General features: G+C 37.6%; 1 protein-coding gene across 7 annotated transcripts in view; it reads right to left on the bottom strand.

Moving 5' to 3' along the window:
• Window positions 1-6,731: 6,731 nt before the first annotated feature.
• Window positions 6,732-16,060, bottom strand: part of COP1 (COP1 E3 ubiquitin ligase) — a 272,596-nt gene continuing 263,267 nt past the window's right edge. For all 7 annotated transcript variants that reach the window (XM_027086241.1, XM_027086244.1, XM_027086246.1 and 4 more), the window contains 2 exons: window positions 9,248-9,292; window positions 6,732-7,077 (listed from right to left, as the gene is read on the bottom strand). In XM_027086241.1, coding sequence (XP_026942042.1) covers window positions 7,060-7,077; window positions 9,248-9,292 — 63 coding nt within the window. In that variant the 3' untranslated portion in view covers window positions 6,732-7,059. The remainder of the gene's footprint in view (window positions 7,078-9,247; window positions 9,293-16,060) is intronic.

Here is a 16,060-nt window from a genome sequence, read left to right as displayed (position 1 = left end):
CACAGGCAGATGTCCTGTTCAGAAAGCACAGGAATAAAGCCATTTTACGGACACACTGAGATTTCCAGAACAGCTAATATAACCTTTCAACCTTCCATCCTTTTGTTGTTGATTGCGATTTTTATAATTTATACTTAATTATTCTTCATAATGGAAAGAAATTGAAGAGTGATTACAATTTTAATATGCATATGCTAATACTACCCTGTATTCAAGGAATGCTTTTTAATTTCCAAGACTGCCAGAGGCCTTTCCAGAGAAGATATATTACTGAAACTGCAAAGCTTTGCAATTCAGTGACACAGGAACATCACACCCCAGTTCTAAGAATAGAAGGGTGCCTTTCCCAAGGGAACCATAGAGCTCATGAGAAGGCTCTCCTGGGACTGGCCAAACAGAATTTGAGAAGTGGAAATGAGGACTCTTTCTTATGGTATAACACTGACCAGAGTTTGGTCTTTAAACATGAAAAATATTGAAAAAATATAAAGTGCTTACTAACTGGGCTGGCATTTAACAGTGGTTAATTTGCTTAATTTAGGAAAAAAGTCATTTTGCTGCATCTTTCAAAATTTAACCCTCAAAATTTGCCATGAAATAGGTATGAATACTTCTAAGAGACTCAGGCATTCCAAAGAAACATCAGTCAGGTTCCAAGTCTCCATGAAAGTGCTATGAGCTTGAGAAGCTCCTTTTATATTCAGAAAAGAAATTTCAATAGCTGAGGATGAAAGAACCAGAAAGGAAAGGGTGGGGGGATTGGGGGGAGCCAGCTTTGCACAATATCCTCTGCTTTCCCACAGACAACAGGCTGCCTTAAGCATAAATCTTTCAGAGTATTCAGTAAACATAATCTCAACCCCAGACCTCTCAGGTCTCTCTGTTCAAGGAGTAAAGATCTTCATATTCCATTCAAACAGTAAAACATCTAAAATGTCTTACTGTTTACTGAGCTTTAACAGAAAGAGTGCCCCCTGGTTCTGTGCAAATACACATACCAAGGTAGGTCAACACTGCTTGTGCGCACTCCTGTGGAACTGCTATCAATCCAGCAACAAAAAAGCTTTAGTCATGTGGTGTGCCCTCCAAAATGGCCTTCCAGGTTCCTGTGGTAGAGACACACCATTATGGAAAGAGAACCCCATTACTGCAGAAATACTTTTATTTACTAGAATGCAAGCTCAGGAGCGATTGGATTTTTCCTGGTTTTCCTTTTTCTTTTCCCCTGTCTCTGCTGTATGGTGAGCACTTTAGAATACAGGTCAGCAAACCTGGGCCTGCAAGCCAAATCCAGCCGGTGGATTTTTGTATGGCTCATAAGCAACAAACGGCTTTTACATTTCAAAATGCTTGGGAAATAATTTTTGAAAATATTGTGATACATGACAATTAAATGACATTCAAATTTCAGTGTCCATTCGTTGAGTTTCATTAGTACCCAGCCACACTCATTTGTTTACATTATGTCTAGGGCTACTTTCACATGCTACAATGGCAGAGTGAAGTTGTCGTGACAAAGACCGTATGGCCCACAAAGCCGAAAATATTTACCATCTGGGTCTTTACAGAAAAAGTCTTATGACCCTTAGCCTGGAAGAGACTACCTCATTATAGGCACTATTTGTTGAATGAATAGAGTCACCCTACGCAAATGGCTATCAGACCTTACTCATCTCTTTTGAGCAACAGCCCATATCCATTACAGACCACTAGCTGAGGGTACCAAACTGGGAGTGAAATGGATTGTTATTAGGCTGCTATTCTACCGAAGCTCACTCACAAAAAAGTTTCTGGAATAAAACATTCTTTCAGGTGTATAAAACTAAAGGTGAAGCCTCACGTTTAGAATATACAATTACTTGTGTTTGCCTTGGTTTTTTCCCTTGAAAATCCTGAAGACTAGTTTTTATGTGGTTCTTCCGAAAGGCTCCTAAACCTCTGGTCACAGATTAGTACTGACAGTAGGACGAAAGCAGGGCATATAGGAAAATCCATAAAATCATTTGCAGAGAGACTGCGAAATATATCACACAATAATTGATTAACCTAGACTGTTACCACTTTTGGGAAGTTTCACTTAGAATTCATGAGAACCCCTACCCAGTTCCAATGCAAGATCTCCTTCAGAACTTGGGCACTAGGGAGTTTGATTCAAAAACTGATCAAGGACAGATGACTCACAGAGAATGGAGTCATAAAACCATAAACAAATGGGAAGATTTCTTAATTCTCATACTGAGAAGCTGTAATGATCTCAAGTGAAAAGAAACATAATTGTAGGCACTCAGATGTCTTAGTGACTAAACCATAAGAATGACAATGGAATTTGTATAGTATAATCTTATTTATTAACAGAGATTAGCGTATCATTCTCAGTAAGTAGAATTTAGAGATAAATATGGAGTACAGAGGTTTACTTTTGCAAAACTACACAACTTCTTAGTGATAAAGTTGAGGCTGCAACTTAAATCTCCTCTAAACTCCATGTTTGCCTCCATTTTTGTGTGAAAGTGGTCGCTGGAACAGATCACTGTGGTCTATTGTGTTCTTCTCCAGCTTCAACTCACACTACTGTCTTGCACTTTGTTTTGTACATACTGGATCTATCCTCTTAACTTTTGTTTTTGATAAACTTACCTTAGAACAGCACTTTTAGATTTACAGAAAAATTGCAAAGAAAGAGTTCCCATATAGCCTACACTCAATTGCCCTATTATTAACATCTTACATTAGTATGGTTCATTTGGTACAATTAATGAATCAATACTGATTGATTAATGAATCAATACTGATCAGTCAACCGAAGTCTATACTTTGTTTAAATTTCCTTAGCTTTCACATAATGTCCTTTTCTGTTTCAGGATCCCATCCAGGATATCACATTACATTCAGTCATGTCTCCTTAGGCTGTGAGTTTCTCACTTTCCTTGTTTTGATGACCTTGACAGTTTTGAGGAATACTGGTCAGGTATTTAGCAGAATGTCCTGCACTAGGGATTTAGCTGATATTCTTCTCATTTAGACTGGATTTATGAATTTGGGGGAGGAAGATCACAGAGTTAAAGTGTCATTTTCATTGTATGATATCCAGAGTACATAGTATCAACACGACGTAACTTTTGATGTTGACCCGGATCACCTGGCTAAGGTAGTATTTGTCAGGTTTCTCCACTGTAAAGTTAATCTTTTTTTTTTTTTTTCTCTCGTTCCATACCAGACTCTTTGGAAGGAAGTCACTATGCACAGCCCATCCTTAAGGAGTGGGGAATTATGTTCCATCTCCTTGAGGATGGAATAGCTACATAATGTGGAATTCTGCATGGGAAACTTTTCATTTATTTATTCAATCATTTATTTATATAAGCATGGACTCATGGATATTTATATTTGGGGTTATAATCTATAATCCAACACTAGTTTATTTTGTTGCTCAAATTGTTCCAACTTTGGCTACTAGAAGCTACTCGAGTCTTTTTCTTTGCTTCCCTTGGTCTTGAATGTTCCTTTACCTCTTTTCAGGATTCAGCTGAGATGAAAAATATTCCTAAGTCCCCTATCCTGATCCTAATCTCCCACCACTCTAGATTATATATTTTTCCGGTACATCTAAAATTTATGTCTACTATGGTACTTACATATTTATACTTATGTGTCTCTCCCACTGGACAATAAACTTTTTGAGGGTAGTGATTACGTCTTATTTATTTTATATGCTTAGTATATAGTACATAGTGCCTCACCTACACAAAGCAGGAGCTCAACAAATATTTCTAGAATGATCACTATGATTTTCTCTTTAGTCCAAGAATCCAGGAGTGCCTAACATCTTAACCAGAAGCCACAAAGGAGTTGGTTACTAACTGCTCTGGTAGGAATTACAAGGTGCTACTATTGTAAGTATTAATGTCAGTCATGAAACACATGTAATACGATAGGCTCAGGATCTAAATTAACACTTCTGCACGTCTCATTTCTAAGCAAGCAGACTTTTCCTGAATATTAATCCCAGTTACATGGGCATAATTACATTAAGGGCAATGACAAATTACCTTTATATTTAGAACCAAGGGTAGGCAGCTTCTAGTTTTGCTTAGCTTAGAGAAGTGGTGTCCTCAAAACAGCACACAGGAATTTGGGTCATGAGGTTCCCAAGTGACTTGCTGCTGGTTGAGGACTGCATAACCACTGAAGAAATAAATTTGCTGAGTTGCATTCTTTGTTGTCAATACATATTATGAGAAGATGACTTTAAAAATCAATCAAGAATCTTCCAAGATATAGGAGTTAAGACGAATTCTAATAAGCTGAAACAGGTTTTGAGGTTGGATCATGCTAGTCCAAGCCACCATTAACTCTTGACTGATCACCTTCCTAACTGCACTCTTGCCCTCATCTATCCATTTACCATAAATGAGATTGTGTCATTCCATTTAACACTTCCACTTAACTGCTTTTATAACAAAATTCAAATTTTCAAGCATGCCCTAGAAGTTTCCACATATCTTTTGGGCTCCTTCACCTCTTCAAACTCATCCCACACTCATCTCTTCCTTGACTAGTAATGGTCCAGCCATGCTCATCTTTCTGAGGTCGTGGCATGGTCCCATAAAATTTTTGATGTCTAGTACCTCAATCTTCTTACAAGAACTTTTCAAAGTTTTTCAGTCCTTAATGTTTCTTATGCATGAGTTCTGTACCTAAGAACAAAGGCAACTTTGTCTAAGAAACTCCTACAAATACACTGAAATAAAGATTAGAACATAAAAACCCATATTCTTCATGAGTTAGAAGCTTTTTTGGTGTTAAAATGTGTATTATCTTTAAGCTTTAGTTAACTAATATGTTATTTTTCTAAGAAACAGTAATATTTGTTTGATTTTGACATCCTGCAAAGACTAACTCAAATTTTAAAATGGTTTCTATTTACAAGGAAAAGAGTTAAACACAAATTTAAATAAAACAACACTGCCTTCTTAAAATAATAAGTTATTAAAAAATTGAGTCCCTTTGATAACTAAAGGTACCTTACTGCAACCTTCCAAATGTATGAAAATTAACATAACCATACAATGCTGACAACTTGAAATAAAACAAAGAGACCAAACAGAAACCATAATAATCTGCTTCTATTTAAACACATTCAAAGAGGCATTAACTCTCTGCTTCTATTTTGATGACTTTCTGGGCATATCTGCCTAAGTAAAGTTCTTTAAGTGAAGAATCTACATGTGAATATTCTTTCTATATTTTTGTAAAAGGACATTCATTAATCTCAGAAAAAAGCCCAACTGACATGTTCTGGTTGATGACAAGTGTAACTTTTGAATGATAGTGACTTTTTCTCTCAGAATTGAGTCCAAAAGTTATCAGGTTCTTAACTCCCAGAAGTTAGTTAAGATATAATTGTCTTGAAGCTCTAAAAACTGAAAAATTTCACTTAAGTTTGAGGCTTACTCATTTGGCAGTAAAAACTGACCTGAACTACTGCAAGACTATTTTTAGTCTGTATTAATCTCATATAACGTGAACATTTATACATTTTGCTGCAGAAATATTAATGTGTTTGAAAACAGTATTGCTCCAGACTCTGTTGGAGGGTGTTATATGAAACATAGTGTATGTACCCTATTACTTTCCTAAAAGTCAGAAAGTTCTAAATTCCAAAACGCATTTGGCCCAAGGGCTTCAGATAATGAAATGTGGACCTGCAGTAGGTTTCAATAATTTTAAATAGAGGGACACATGGGATATTCTGATCACCCTTATTATCCATATACTTATCACACCAAGCTTTTCCAAGTGTCTATTTTTATAAAATACATGTGGCGTATAATTCTGTTTATATCTTTTTCTAAAAAGTGTTCAGACTTAAAGTAGCTCAAACAGAAAGCTTCACATTACTTTTGCTTGACCTGCTACTCTTAAGTTCTTTCCTTTTACAAATTGAAAACAATGTGTGAAACTAACTAGACAGTCTAAGAGATTATATGGCTTGGAAATTTGGATAATAGGGCTTCAATTTCTTTTCCTCTAAGTGAGAGCCTGGCAAACCATGGTCTGTGGGCCTCCACCTATTTCATAAACAGCTTATGCCCATTTGTTTATATATGGTCCGTCTGTGGCCGCTTTTCTGCCACAATGGCAGAGTTGTGTAGTTGTGGCAGAGACCATATGACCTGCAAAGCCTAAAATATTTACTATCTGGCCCTTTATGGAAAAAGTTTGCTGACCTTTGCTCAAAGTTGATCACCCCATGATGGTACTAATACCTATGACTATCTGATAGCCATGATTTTATAAAATAAGTTGGTTTGTGTACATTTAGGGTTTATTTAGGGCCTTATGGGTAACATTTCAAAGGAAAAGACAGAGATAGCTGTCACAGACTGATATTCCCTTTCTGTTTGAATGTGGTCTCAACAGGTCAAAATGTTAGACCCTTGGCCAGATCCAGAGGGACTGAGGAATCTGGTACTTGCTGATAATATAAATCTGGTCAGAGAATGAAGAGAGAACTTCATAAAGTAATTAATCTTTCTACCTACTGTAAACATTAAATTCACAGAAAGAATCCATATACTTTATGTTGATATGCATAATTCCAAAGAGGTGGGGAAATATGGACCTTAAAAATTATTCATCAGTATATTATACTATAGTTCATGTGTGCTACTTCTTGAAAAGATAAAATTATCTCTTGCCACACTGGACAGAAAGTTTCCCAGCTCAGCTGTGGCTCAATAAACTTTTATTATTTTTTGTTATTTATTTTTATTCAAAAGAATTTGTTTCCCTATCACAAAAATTAGATAACCATACCACCAACAGCAGCAAAGTCCATAGAGTTACATGGATGGTGGAGAGTTCACTGGGTACTCCCAATGTCCCAAAGGTCATAAAGGAGGGAAAAAAAGGAAAAGAAAAAAAAATACTCAAAACAAATCCAAAACCCATGATGACTTTGGGGAGAGACATCACACGACAGTTTCTGTCTTCTCTTATTGTCAGCTGCAGATGTATTTCAGCCGGATCAAGTACAATTCAACTTGAGTAAACCCTTCATACCAACTCTAGCACCTAATAGGGAGAAAGAAGAATCAGTATAATAAAATAGTTTTAAAATATAGGAAGAGTTTAATCAGTCTTTATTATATTGTAAATGGAGAACCAAATCAAGTAGACTTTTCCCAACTGCTTTGGCTAAAATCAAAGAATTTGAAGGGATCAGACATGAATCCATTCTTACTTTCAATTCAGTAGCTGCATGAACTCTTTCAGATTAGTTATCTCCACAGTCAACAAAGGAGCCTTCAAGATAAACTACATAAAACACAGATAAATGACCTGACTGATCCATAGCATGAATATAACATTTTGGAATATTATGTTGGTATCTTTCCACATTCATAAGAAAAAGTTTAAGTACTGCTGTTTAGAATTTTAATCCACTTATTTCTTGCACTGATAAACATTTTATAGTGATCAAGGTATACAGGACCTAAAATCTTGTCTTTTCCTATTGCTTAATTTATTTTCTAGTCAAGCATCTGGATGTTGAGGTATTTTGTTAGCTATTAGACTTAGAGTAGTACCTTATCATACAAAAAAGTTGTGCTAAAACTAAAAATAAGAAGAATTATACTTCAATAAAGATGTATAAAAAATAAATAAAATAAAGAAGAAGCAATGATCAGTGATAAAAGGAGTAGAAGAAATGGCTGAGAAAGGACATCGAACATGCGGACAATTATGAGCACTGTCAAAAAGGATTATGTTAGATGGAGACTGTAATTCTAGGTGGCAAAGAATTAAAGGAGCAACTTATCTTCTGCCGTGCTAAGGCCTGACTTATATCTGTGCTTTCATAATGCTTTTTGTCTTTACATTTGCCAAGCAGGCTACTTTACATAAGAGGTCAATGCTATTGAACAAAAATCTTAGATTTGTCGCTGAGACCCTATAAGTATGTATGTAGCTTTGAGCTTTCTGTAGAAACATTAGCAATCCCAATTGCCTCAAAGGCCAAACTTGTTGAAGAATACAGTACAGCTTTTTCAATACATGTCTTGCCATGAGAATAAAGAAAAACTGAGAGACTATAGAGAGCCACTTAAAACAGAGATTCCAAGACCTTCTACCATCTTGCTTGAGGCTTCCAGAACACAGCCTTGGCTCTCTAATGAGGCTTTCCAAATAGAGAAACTGGCTGCATAAAAAGAAGTATACCATGTAAATTAATTTGACTAGCTAACAGTGCAGTTCTGCTTTGAGTTTGCTCATTTCATCTCTGTAGGACAATGTGTGAGGCTTGGATTTGCTCTCTTGGTTGCTGGGTCATTCTCCGTTCAGGATGAGTGGAAGGAAGCCATGGCAAAATTAATGCTAACTGGCAGGAAAATAGATACATATTATTTTTAAAAATGCATCCTGACACTTCTGTATCAGCAGAGAATATGTGGAAAGAACTGGTACCCACAGAATAAGTGCTAATCAAACCCAGGTACTAAAAACCTCCTCCAAAATGGTGTTTTGTTTAAAAGCTCACTGCTTAGCTCAGGATTTATTTATCCAATGTATTGTGCCCAAGTGCTGAATATCCAATGGTATAACTAGATAAAATTTTTATTTCCTTGAACTCCTAACTACGAAGAAAAGTATGTGGAAAACTATATATGAATTTGGGAATGAGACTGTGAGCAGAGACATGAAAGTTTTCAGATTACACCAATGGCATGATCACATGATCAATCAATTTTCAACGGAACACTAGAATACCTTTTCTTTCCCTAGCAACTGAGCAAAAATCTCCTTGTCATGGAAGAGAAGGAAGAGAAACGCGAGGAAGAGAAGAGTAAAATCAGAGTAAGACATTTTAAAACCTGGTGAACGTCTAAGCATCTGATGCTGTATCTTGGATCTTGTTCCCTGAACACCCTGTGGGGCAGCTGCACTGGCGTGACAGAAGCTCAGCAGTGCTCGCCCCACTGTGAATGCTTAACAGTCTTCATCTGTTTTTCATCCTGACCGCCTTTCAATCTCTTCAGCATTCGTATAACCTCTAACAAGTACTATCATCTTCCCCATAGTTGCAAGCTACCTATTCTTTTCCCCTTCAATCAAAGCCATTTCCAAGCAGACAGAGACCCATGATTTGGCATGCTCTCTAAGGCTTAGTACAACTCTACATTTCCATGTTATAGTTATAGTCTGTTATAGCCTAAAAATGGAGATGTATAAAATAGCTTACCTTAATTGTACCCTGACTGTTAGCAGCAATCAGCACATTGGACTCCTAGAAAAGAACAAGAACTTTTAGAGTATAGAGAAGGATTTCCTGGAGGGCAGTCCAGGAGAATAATTTAATCTTCATCCTTCTTTCTTCACTTCACCCTAAGACGCCAATACAATCTAAACTGGAAAACCAACTTTAACATGTTTTTAACTACGAATTATAAATACAAAATCCAATATTTTGAGGATTAAGTTTTAATAAAAACAATTAAGTTGGAAGCAGAGTAGGAAACTTTTAAATGTAAAGAAAAATAAAAGAGAAACAGATTGCCACTAGGAGGAAAGCCAAGAGAAACAAAGACTGAAATAAAAATAAGAATAACTTGAGAAAAACAAAGTACACAATCCTTTCCACAGAAAACTCCCCCTTCATTCACTTTCTCCCATAAGACACCAGTAATTGGCATAAATCTCTATTGCTAGCTATTTGGTATTAGAAAAACAAAATAAAACAGAATGTGAATATTCATCTGGGAGAAAGAAGGCTATCTTTCTTTTTAATTATTCTATCACTCACTATATGCATTTTTAACAACCTTGGTGATTACCTGAAATAGAATGCATGTGGTAACGTATTTTTAAAAATATTCTAAGCCTTAAGAAAAAACTATCTCTGGAAGGTAGAAAGGGTAGAAAAAGAAATAGACAAGACTGAGTTTACCAGAGAGAATCTCATTGAGTAGGAAGAGCTAGGACATGCCTTCCATTGGAAACAGAGTCTAATAGGCTCTGAGCTTGGGAGTATAGACAAGTCTTTTCGCTTTTAAGAGCAGGCGGCCAGAAGGAGGTAAACAGACTCAAAACTGCCATAGAGGCCATATGGCTGATGGGAAGACCAAGCCCAAATAATAGCTTTCAAAAACAGAGAAAGTGGTCAAACTTCACTGAAGGATAGGATCTGTCTGAATACCCTACAGGTTTCATCAGAAAGTGATGAAGAGAAGACAGAACACTCTTGATCTGTATTCTGGGAAAGTTATTTCAGCCAACTTGAGTTAAACCTTAGTTTCTTTGATACAAGGCATCTGTGCTCTACAAACTTCTACATTCCTATCTTTTAACTTTCTCTTTGATTCCTAGTAGAGTTACTTTTGAAAAATGTTCACCTTGTTGCTACTGGTGAAGAGGAAATAAATAATTTCTTCTACTAACCCCCAAATTTGGGGGATCAAAATATTCCTTGAATGCAGTCAGTGGTGATAGCATCAATGGTCAGTTGTATCAAGAAGGAATAAAGACATACGTTTCTTCTGGAGGTGGGCATGGGAATTGCTGATGATGGAGTTTGGAACACACAACCCTCAAATATGGTACCGTGGCATATTGAATATTTCAAGCCAAAGGAGTTTGAGAAAATGGCAGAAGCAGGAAGGTCACTCTGACCTCCCATATCCCTCACCCTTTTCCCCTAAAACAGGTCATAAAACCCTCATGTGGGAGGTGCCCTCCCTATAATCAGAGTAAAGGAGCATCCTTATCTCCAACGACAAAGGAATGCTACAAAGAATCCAAATAAACAGGCCTTGCCAAGTTTCCCCGCGGCTTACTACTCCTGAGTGCAATTACCTCACACCCCTGAACCTATCACATTGCTACATGACTACCCACTCTTCACAAACACAGCAGAAAATACACAGGTCTATATCCTTGGGTCTTCTTTTCATGACATAAATTTGTAATTCTTAGTGGAAGAATGTGTGAAAAATGTGATATATTATCATACAGTATGAAAGAGTATGCTCAATACATATTAAAAAAAATCTAGTTAGATCACCACATAAGAGGGGTTTGAAGTCTGTACAATTACTACACTAAACCCAAGAAGGAAGACATCTGATGACTACCCAACATAAATAAACGACGTCTTTTTATAACCCAAGGACTATTATGGCATTAAGAGGTGGCCATATTAGGTGCTACCAGAGTTAACTCTAAACACCTTTTCCTGTGGAGACAGATAAATATCTCATTTACAAATAAGCCAATGCAGAAAGTGATTGCCCAGTTGGAATCGCCTTTTAGGACCAACATATAGGTGACACAGTGTCCAAGGAAATTTTAGAAACACTCAAAACTATTCAAATTAACAAACAATGAAAGAAAAATAATAGCTTCACTTCTCAGTATGCCCCTCCCTCCAAAGACCATGAACTTATTAAAAAGGGATTTAGGATTAAACTGTCTTTCAGATAGTTAGATATCAGCTTAAGATAAATGAATTTTTACATGCAACAGAAAAACAAAACCAGGTATTTTACTTTAGCATAGAGGTACAGAAGTGATATGTACAAGGTTATCACTGTAGGTTTTGAGTAATTCTTGTTTGCATTTTGCATGACTAGTAATTCTTAGCTGTAGCTGTACCCTGCCAGAGCCCTAATGTAAGTTCTGGTTGAATAGGTTGCTTTTACTTGCGAAATAAAATTAAAATGCCAGCCAGTAATTCTCATTATTTTCTCCCTCTTTCTTGGAAACAGGCAGTTTTGCTGCAAAGCCCTCCTCAAGGTTAAGATAATAATGCAACTACTATTTTCTTCTTAAGATAAAGAGATTAAGAAAAGACAATGGAAAAATTAGCAGCAAGTTTTTTATAAAAGCAGAAGACACATACATAAACATATACCAACTTGCTTATAAAGTCAGAGATATATGTCCACTTATACTAAAACAAAACTAGCATCCACTGGAACAGTTTCCTCTTTGCCAGCTTGCCTACAAAAGTGCCATTATAGCTACTACATTAAAATCCTGAGCAAGTTGAGAATTAACAATTATTCACTTAGTTTGCAATTGGAGGATTTATTCCTAGAGATAATTGATTTTAAATGTGAAGCAATTTCACTAGATATATGAATATGTAATTAAAAACACTTCTATTTCTGGCTGTGATAGAATAAATGGAATGGATTTGCTCTCCTACTGTAAGCAACTAGAAAACTGAACAAAATACATAAGACACGACTGGACAACAGGCAGTACTGGACTGTGATCACTACAAGAGGAGCAACACAACAGGTCAGTCCTATAATCCCCCTGGCTTTCTGCTTGGAGGCAGTTTCTGGAACACATAGCAAGGGAAGGGGAATCCAAATAGAGCACAGAGGAATCTGAGCAGACCATAGCAGACTAAGTTGAGGAGACAGAGGTATAAGCACAGAGTATCTGTAGGGCAGCTGGAATTTGTAGGGCAAAGTACCACAGAAGAGAAAGCTACTTAAAAGTAGAGTTCCAGGAATCTGTACTGGGGTCCCCTTGATTGTACATCAGAATAAACAACTGTGTGTTCATAGGGTGAAACTACACAAGACCAGGCAAATAACAATGAATAGGGAAAGTACAACTACTGAGAACCTACAACATTATCAAATGCCAGAGTTCACACAGGGTTAGGAGATGTTTGAGTTCTGACCAACCAGAGTGAAGAGAACATTCAGTGCCCTCAATGAACATTCAGGGCATTTAGCAGAGTCCCCAGAAGGGTCATGCCTTATCAGTAGGGCTAAACTAGCCTTAAGGCAAATGTTTCTCTAGACCAGGGATCAGCAAACTGATCCTGTGGACCAAATCCAGCCCACTGCCTGTATTTTGTATTTCAGTTTTAGTAGAACCCAGCCATGGTCATTAGTTTACATTTGGCCCTCTGGTTCCACATCTGCAGATTTAGCCAACGGTGGATCAAAAATATTTTGAAAAAAAAAAATCTAGACAGTTCCAAAATGCAAGACTTGAATTTGCTATTTGCTGGCAACTATTTACATTTCATTTACAACTATTTACATAGCATTTACGTTCTATTAGGTATTATAAATAATTCAGAGATGACTTAAAGTATACAGGAGGATGTGCTAGATTATATGTAAATACTATGCCATTTTATATAAAAGACTTGACCATCCACAGATTTTGATATCTGTCAGGGGTCCTTAAACCAATTCCTGTGCATACCAAGGACTGAGGGTATATATTGTCTATAGCTGCTCTTGCACTACAGTAGCAGAACTGAGGAACTGCAACAAAGACCATATGGCCTGCAAAGTGTAAAATATTTGCAATATTTAATTGCAAGGACTAAAATATTAGTCCTTTAAGAAAAAGTTTTGCTAATTGCTACTTTAGAGTCATCCTAATAAAGAGTGTCAAAAGAATCAAGTTTATCTCCAAAAACTTAACTTTCTGTCAAAACAAACTTCAATACTCTTAAAAAAATTCAACAAAATCTAGACATTCAACAATAAAGCATTCACAATGTGTAGCATTCAAGCGGCAACAAGCATGACCTATAACGAGGAAAAATTCAATGAACAGAAACAGATCTAGAAACGACAAAGACTATAAAAGTAGCAAATGAGGACTTTTAAAGCAAGTATAATTATATTCCAATATTTAAAAGGAAACAATGAACTTAATGAGAAGAGAAATGGAAGACAGAAGTATAAAAACCAAATGGAATTTCTCCACCTGAAAAGTACAGTATCTGAAATGAAAAATTAATTGGGTGGGCATAACAATAGTTAAAACAGTGAAGAATAAAACACCAATAAATGTGACAACACAGAAAAAACAAAATCCCAACTGAAGCAGAGGGAAAAAAGGCTGGGAAGAAAGAAAGAAAAAAAAGATTAGTATTTGAGTGAACAGTAGGACAATATACAATCTGGTAAATGTGTAATTGGAATCCCAAACAAAGAAGAAGGGGCAGAAAAGGTATATGAAGATATAAGACTAAAAATTTTCCAAATTTGAAAACTGTAAACCCACAATCTAAGAAGCTCAATATTCCAGTGGGAAAAAAGCACAGCATCACGTTAAGACATCACATCATAAACTACTACAAATGAGTGAAAAAGAGAAAATCTTGAAAACAGCCAGAGAAAAAAAGGACACATTATGTAGGGAGATTAGAAGGGGGAGCTCCCACATCCTATGATGATGATAGCAGAGCCCAGCAGGAAAAAGAAAGACTCCCTTTTTTGCCTGGCAAGAGCTCAGCCAATGAGAGACCGTCACAACTCAGCTAAGAAAAAGTCATGGACTCTTTGTTTACTATAGCTCCCCCAACTTCCTCTACCCTTCTATAAAAGAGTTCTCTTCTCCGTTTTTGCTGGGAACTTGCATGTGCCTTGCCATGACTGTAGACCCTGAATTGCAATTCTGTGATCCTGCATAAACCCACTTTTGCTGGAGAAATAACTGACGGTCTATTTGTTTCAGGTCAACATTTCAGTGGCCCATATGGGGATCCAGACAAGACCCCCGCAACAACTCCAAGGCTGGTGAGCAAATAGGTACAGTACCCACACTGAACCCATTGTCACTAACTGCTTTTCTTGCAGACCTTGGGGTTTGAGGGTAAGTTTTTCTCTTGGATTTGAGCTTGCACCCTCTTTGTGGTTTTGAAGCTCACAAGATTTTATTCAGGATATATTGTAAGGCTTTGTCCTTTCTGCTTAAGTGCCTGTTCTGTAGGTAAGTACTCATTTGGCACTTTGGGCTGATTATTGAAATCATGCTGTCCTGGCAAAAACTGCGAGCCTTCAGTCTGTTCCTTTTGGAACAGGGGGTGTTTCATTGGAACTGTGCCAGTTAAGCCTTTGGCCTGACTCCTTCAGGATTGGGCTGCTCTAGTGGAACTGTGCTATTAAGCTTTCAGCCTGCCTCCTTCAGAATTAGGCTGTTTCATTAGAGCTGTGCAGTCTTCAGCCTGGCTCCTTCTGTACCAGACTGCTCCCTTAGGACTGGCTGGTATCATGTCTGCAGGCTGTTTGAGCTATTTGAGCTGTTTGAAAATTATTCTTTTATTCTAGAGAAAAACTTGGATCCCAGTTACCTAAATATTTTGAGGGTGTCCCCTGCCCTGAGGGGACTCTGGCCAATTTTATATTTAAAAACCAAGGTCCTTCTTCAAGCATTTTTTTTTTTTTTTTTGTGGTATGCGGGCCTCTCATTGCTGCGGCCTCTCCCGTTGCGGAGCACAGGCTCCGGATGCGCAGGCCTAGCGGCCATGGCCCACGGGCCCAGCCACTCCGCGGCAATGTGGGATCCTCCCGAACCAGGGCATGAACCCATGTCCCCTGCATCGGCAGGCGGACTCTCAACCACTGCGCCACCAGGGAAGCCCTTCATGCACATTTTTAACTAAATGGACCAACCTAACCAAAGACAATTTAGAACATCAATGGCCATTATAGGGAACTTTTGAAATCCCTAAATTTACTTTTATAAAAACCAAATGAGGGACTTCCCTGGTGGCACAGTGGTTAAGAATCTGCCTGCCAATGCAGGCAACACAGGTTTGAGCCCTGCTCTGGGAAGATCCCACATGCTGCAGAGCAACTAAGCCCATGCACCACAACTACTGAGTCTGTGCTCTAAAGCCCACGAGCCACAACTACTGAGCCCGTGTGCCACAACTACTAAGCCTGCGCTCTACAGCCCGTGAGCCACAACTACTGAGCCCACGTGCCACAACTACTATGACTGCGCTCTAGAGCCCGTGAGGCACAACTGCTGAAGCCCGCGCACCTAGAGCCGGTGCTCCTCAACAAGAGAAGCCCACGCACCACAACATAGAGTAGCTCCTGCTCACTGCAACCAGAGAAAGCCCACGTACAGCAACGAAGACCCAACACAGTCATAACTAACTAACTAACTAACTAAATAAATATATTTATTTATTTAAAAAACCCCAAAAAACAAATGACTCTGACATCTTTTATTTGTTCCATTTCTGATGGTACTAGAGCTGACCCTGGAAACACTGATCATCTAT

This window comes from Aethalodelphis obliquidens, unplaced genomic scaffold, assembly GCF_003676395.1.
Source record: "Aethalodelphis obliquidens isolate GAN/ISIS:26980383/991018 unplaced genomic scaffold, ASM367639v1 scaffold55, whole genome shotgun sequence".
Classification (NCBI taxonomy): Eukaryota; Metazoa; Chordata; class Mammalia; order Artiodactyla; family Delphinidae; genus Aethalodelphis; species Aethalodelphis obliquidens.
Note: the sequence above shows the minus strand (reverse complement) of the source record. Positions and strands in the feature narration are given on the sequence as shown.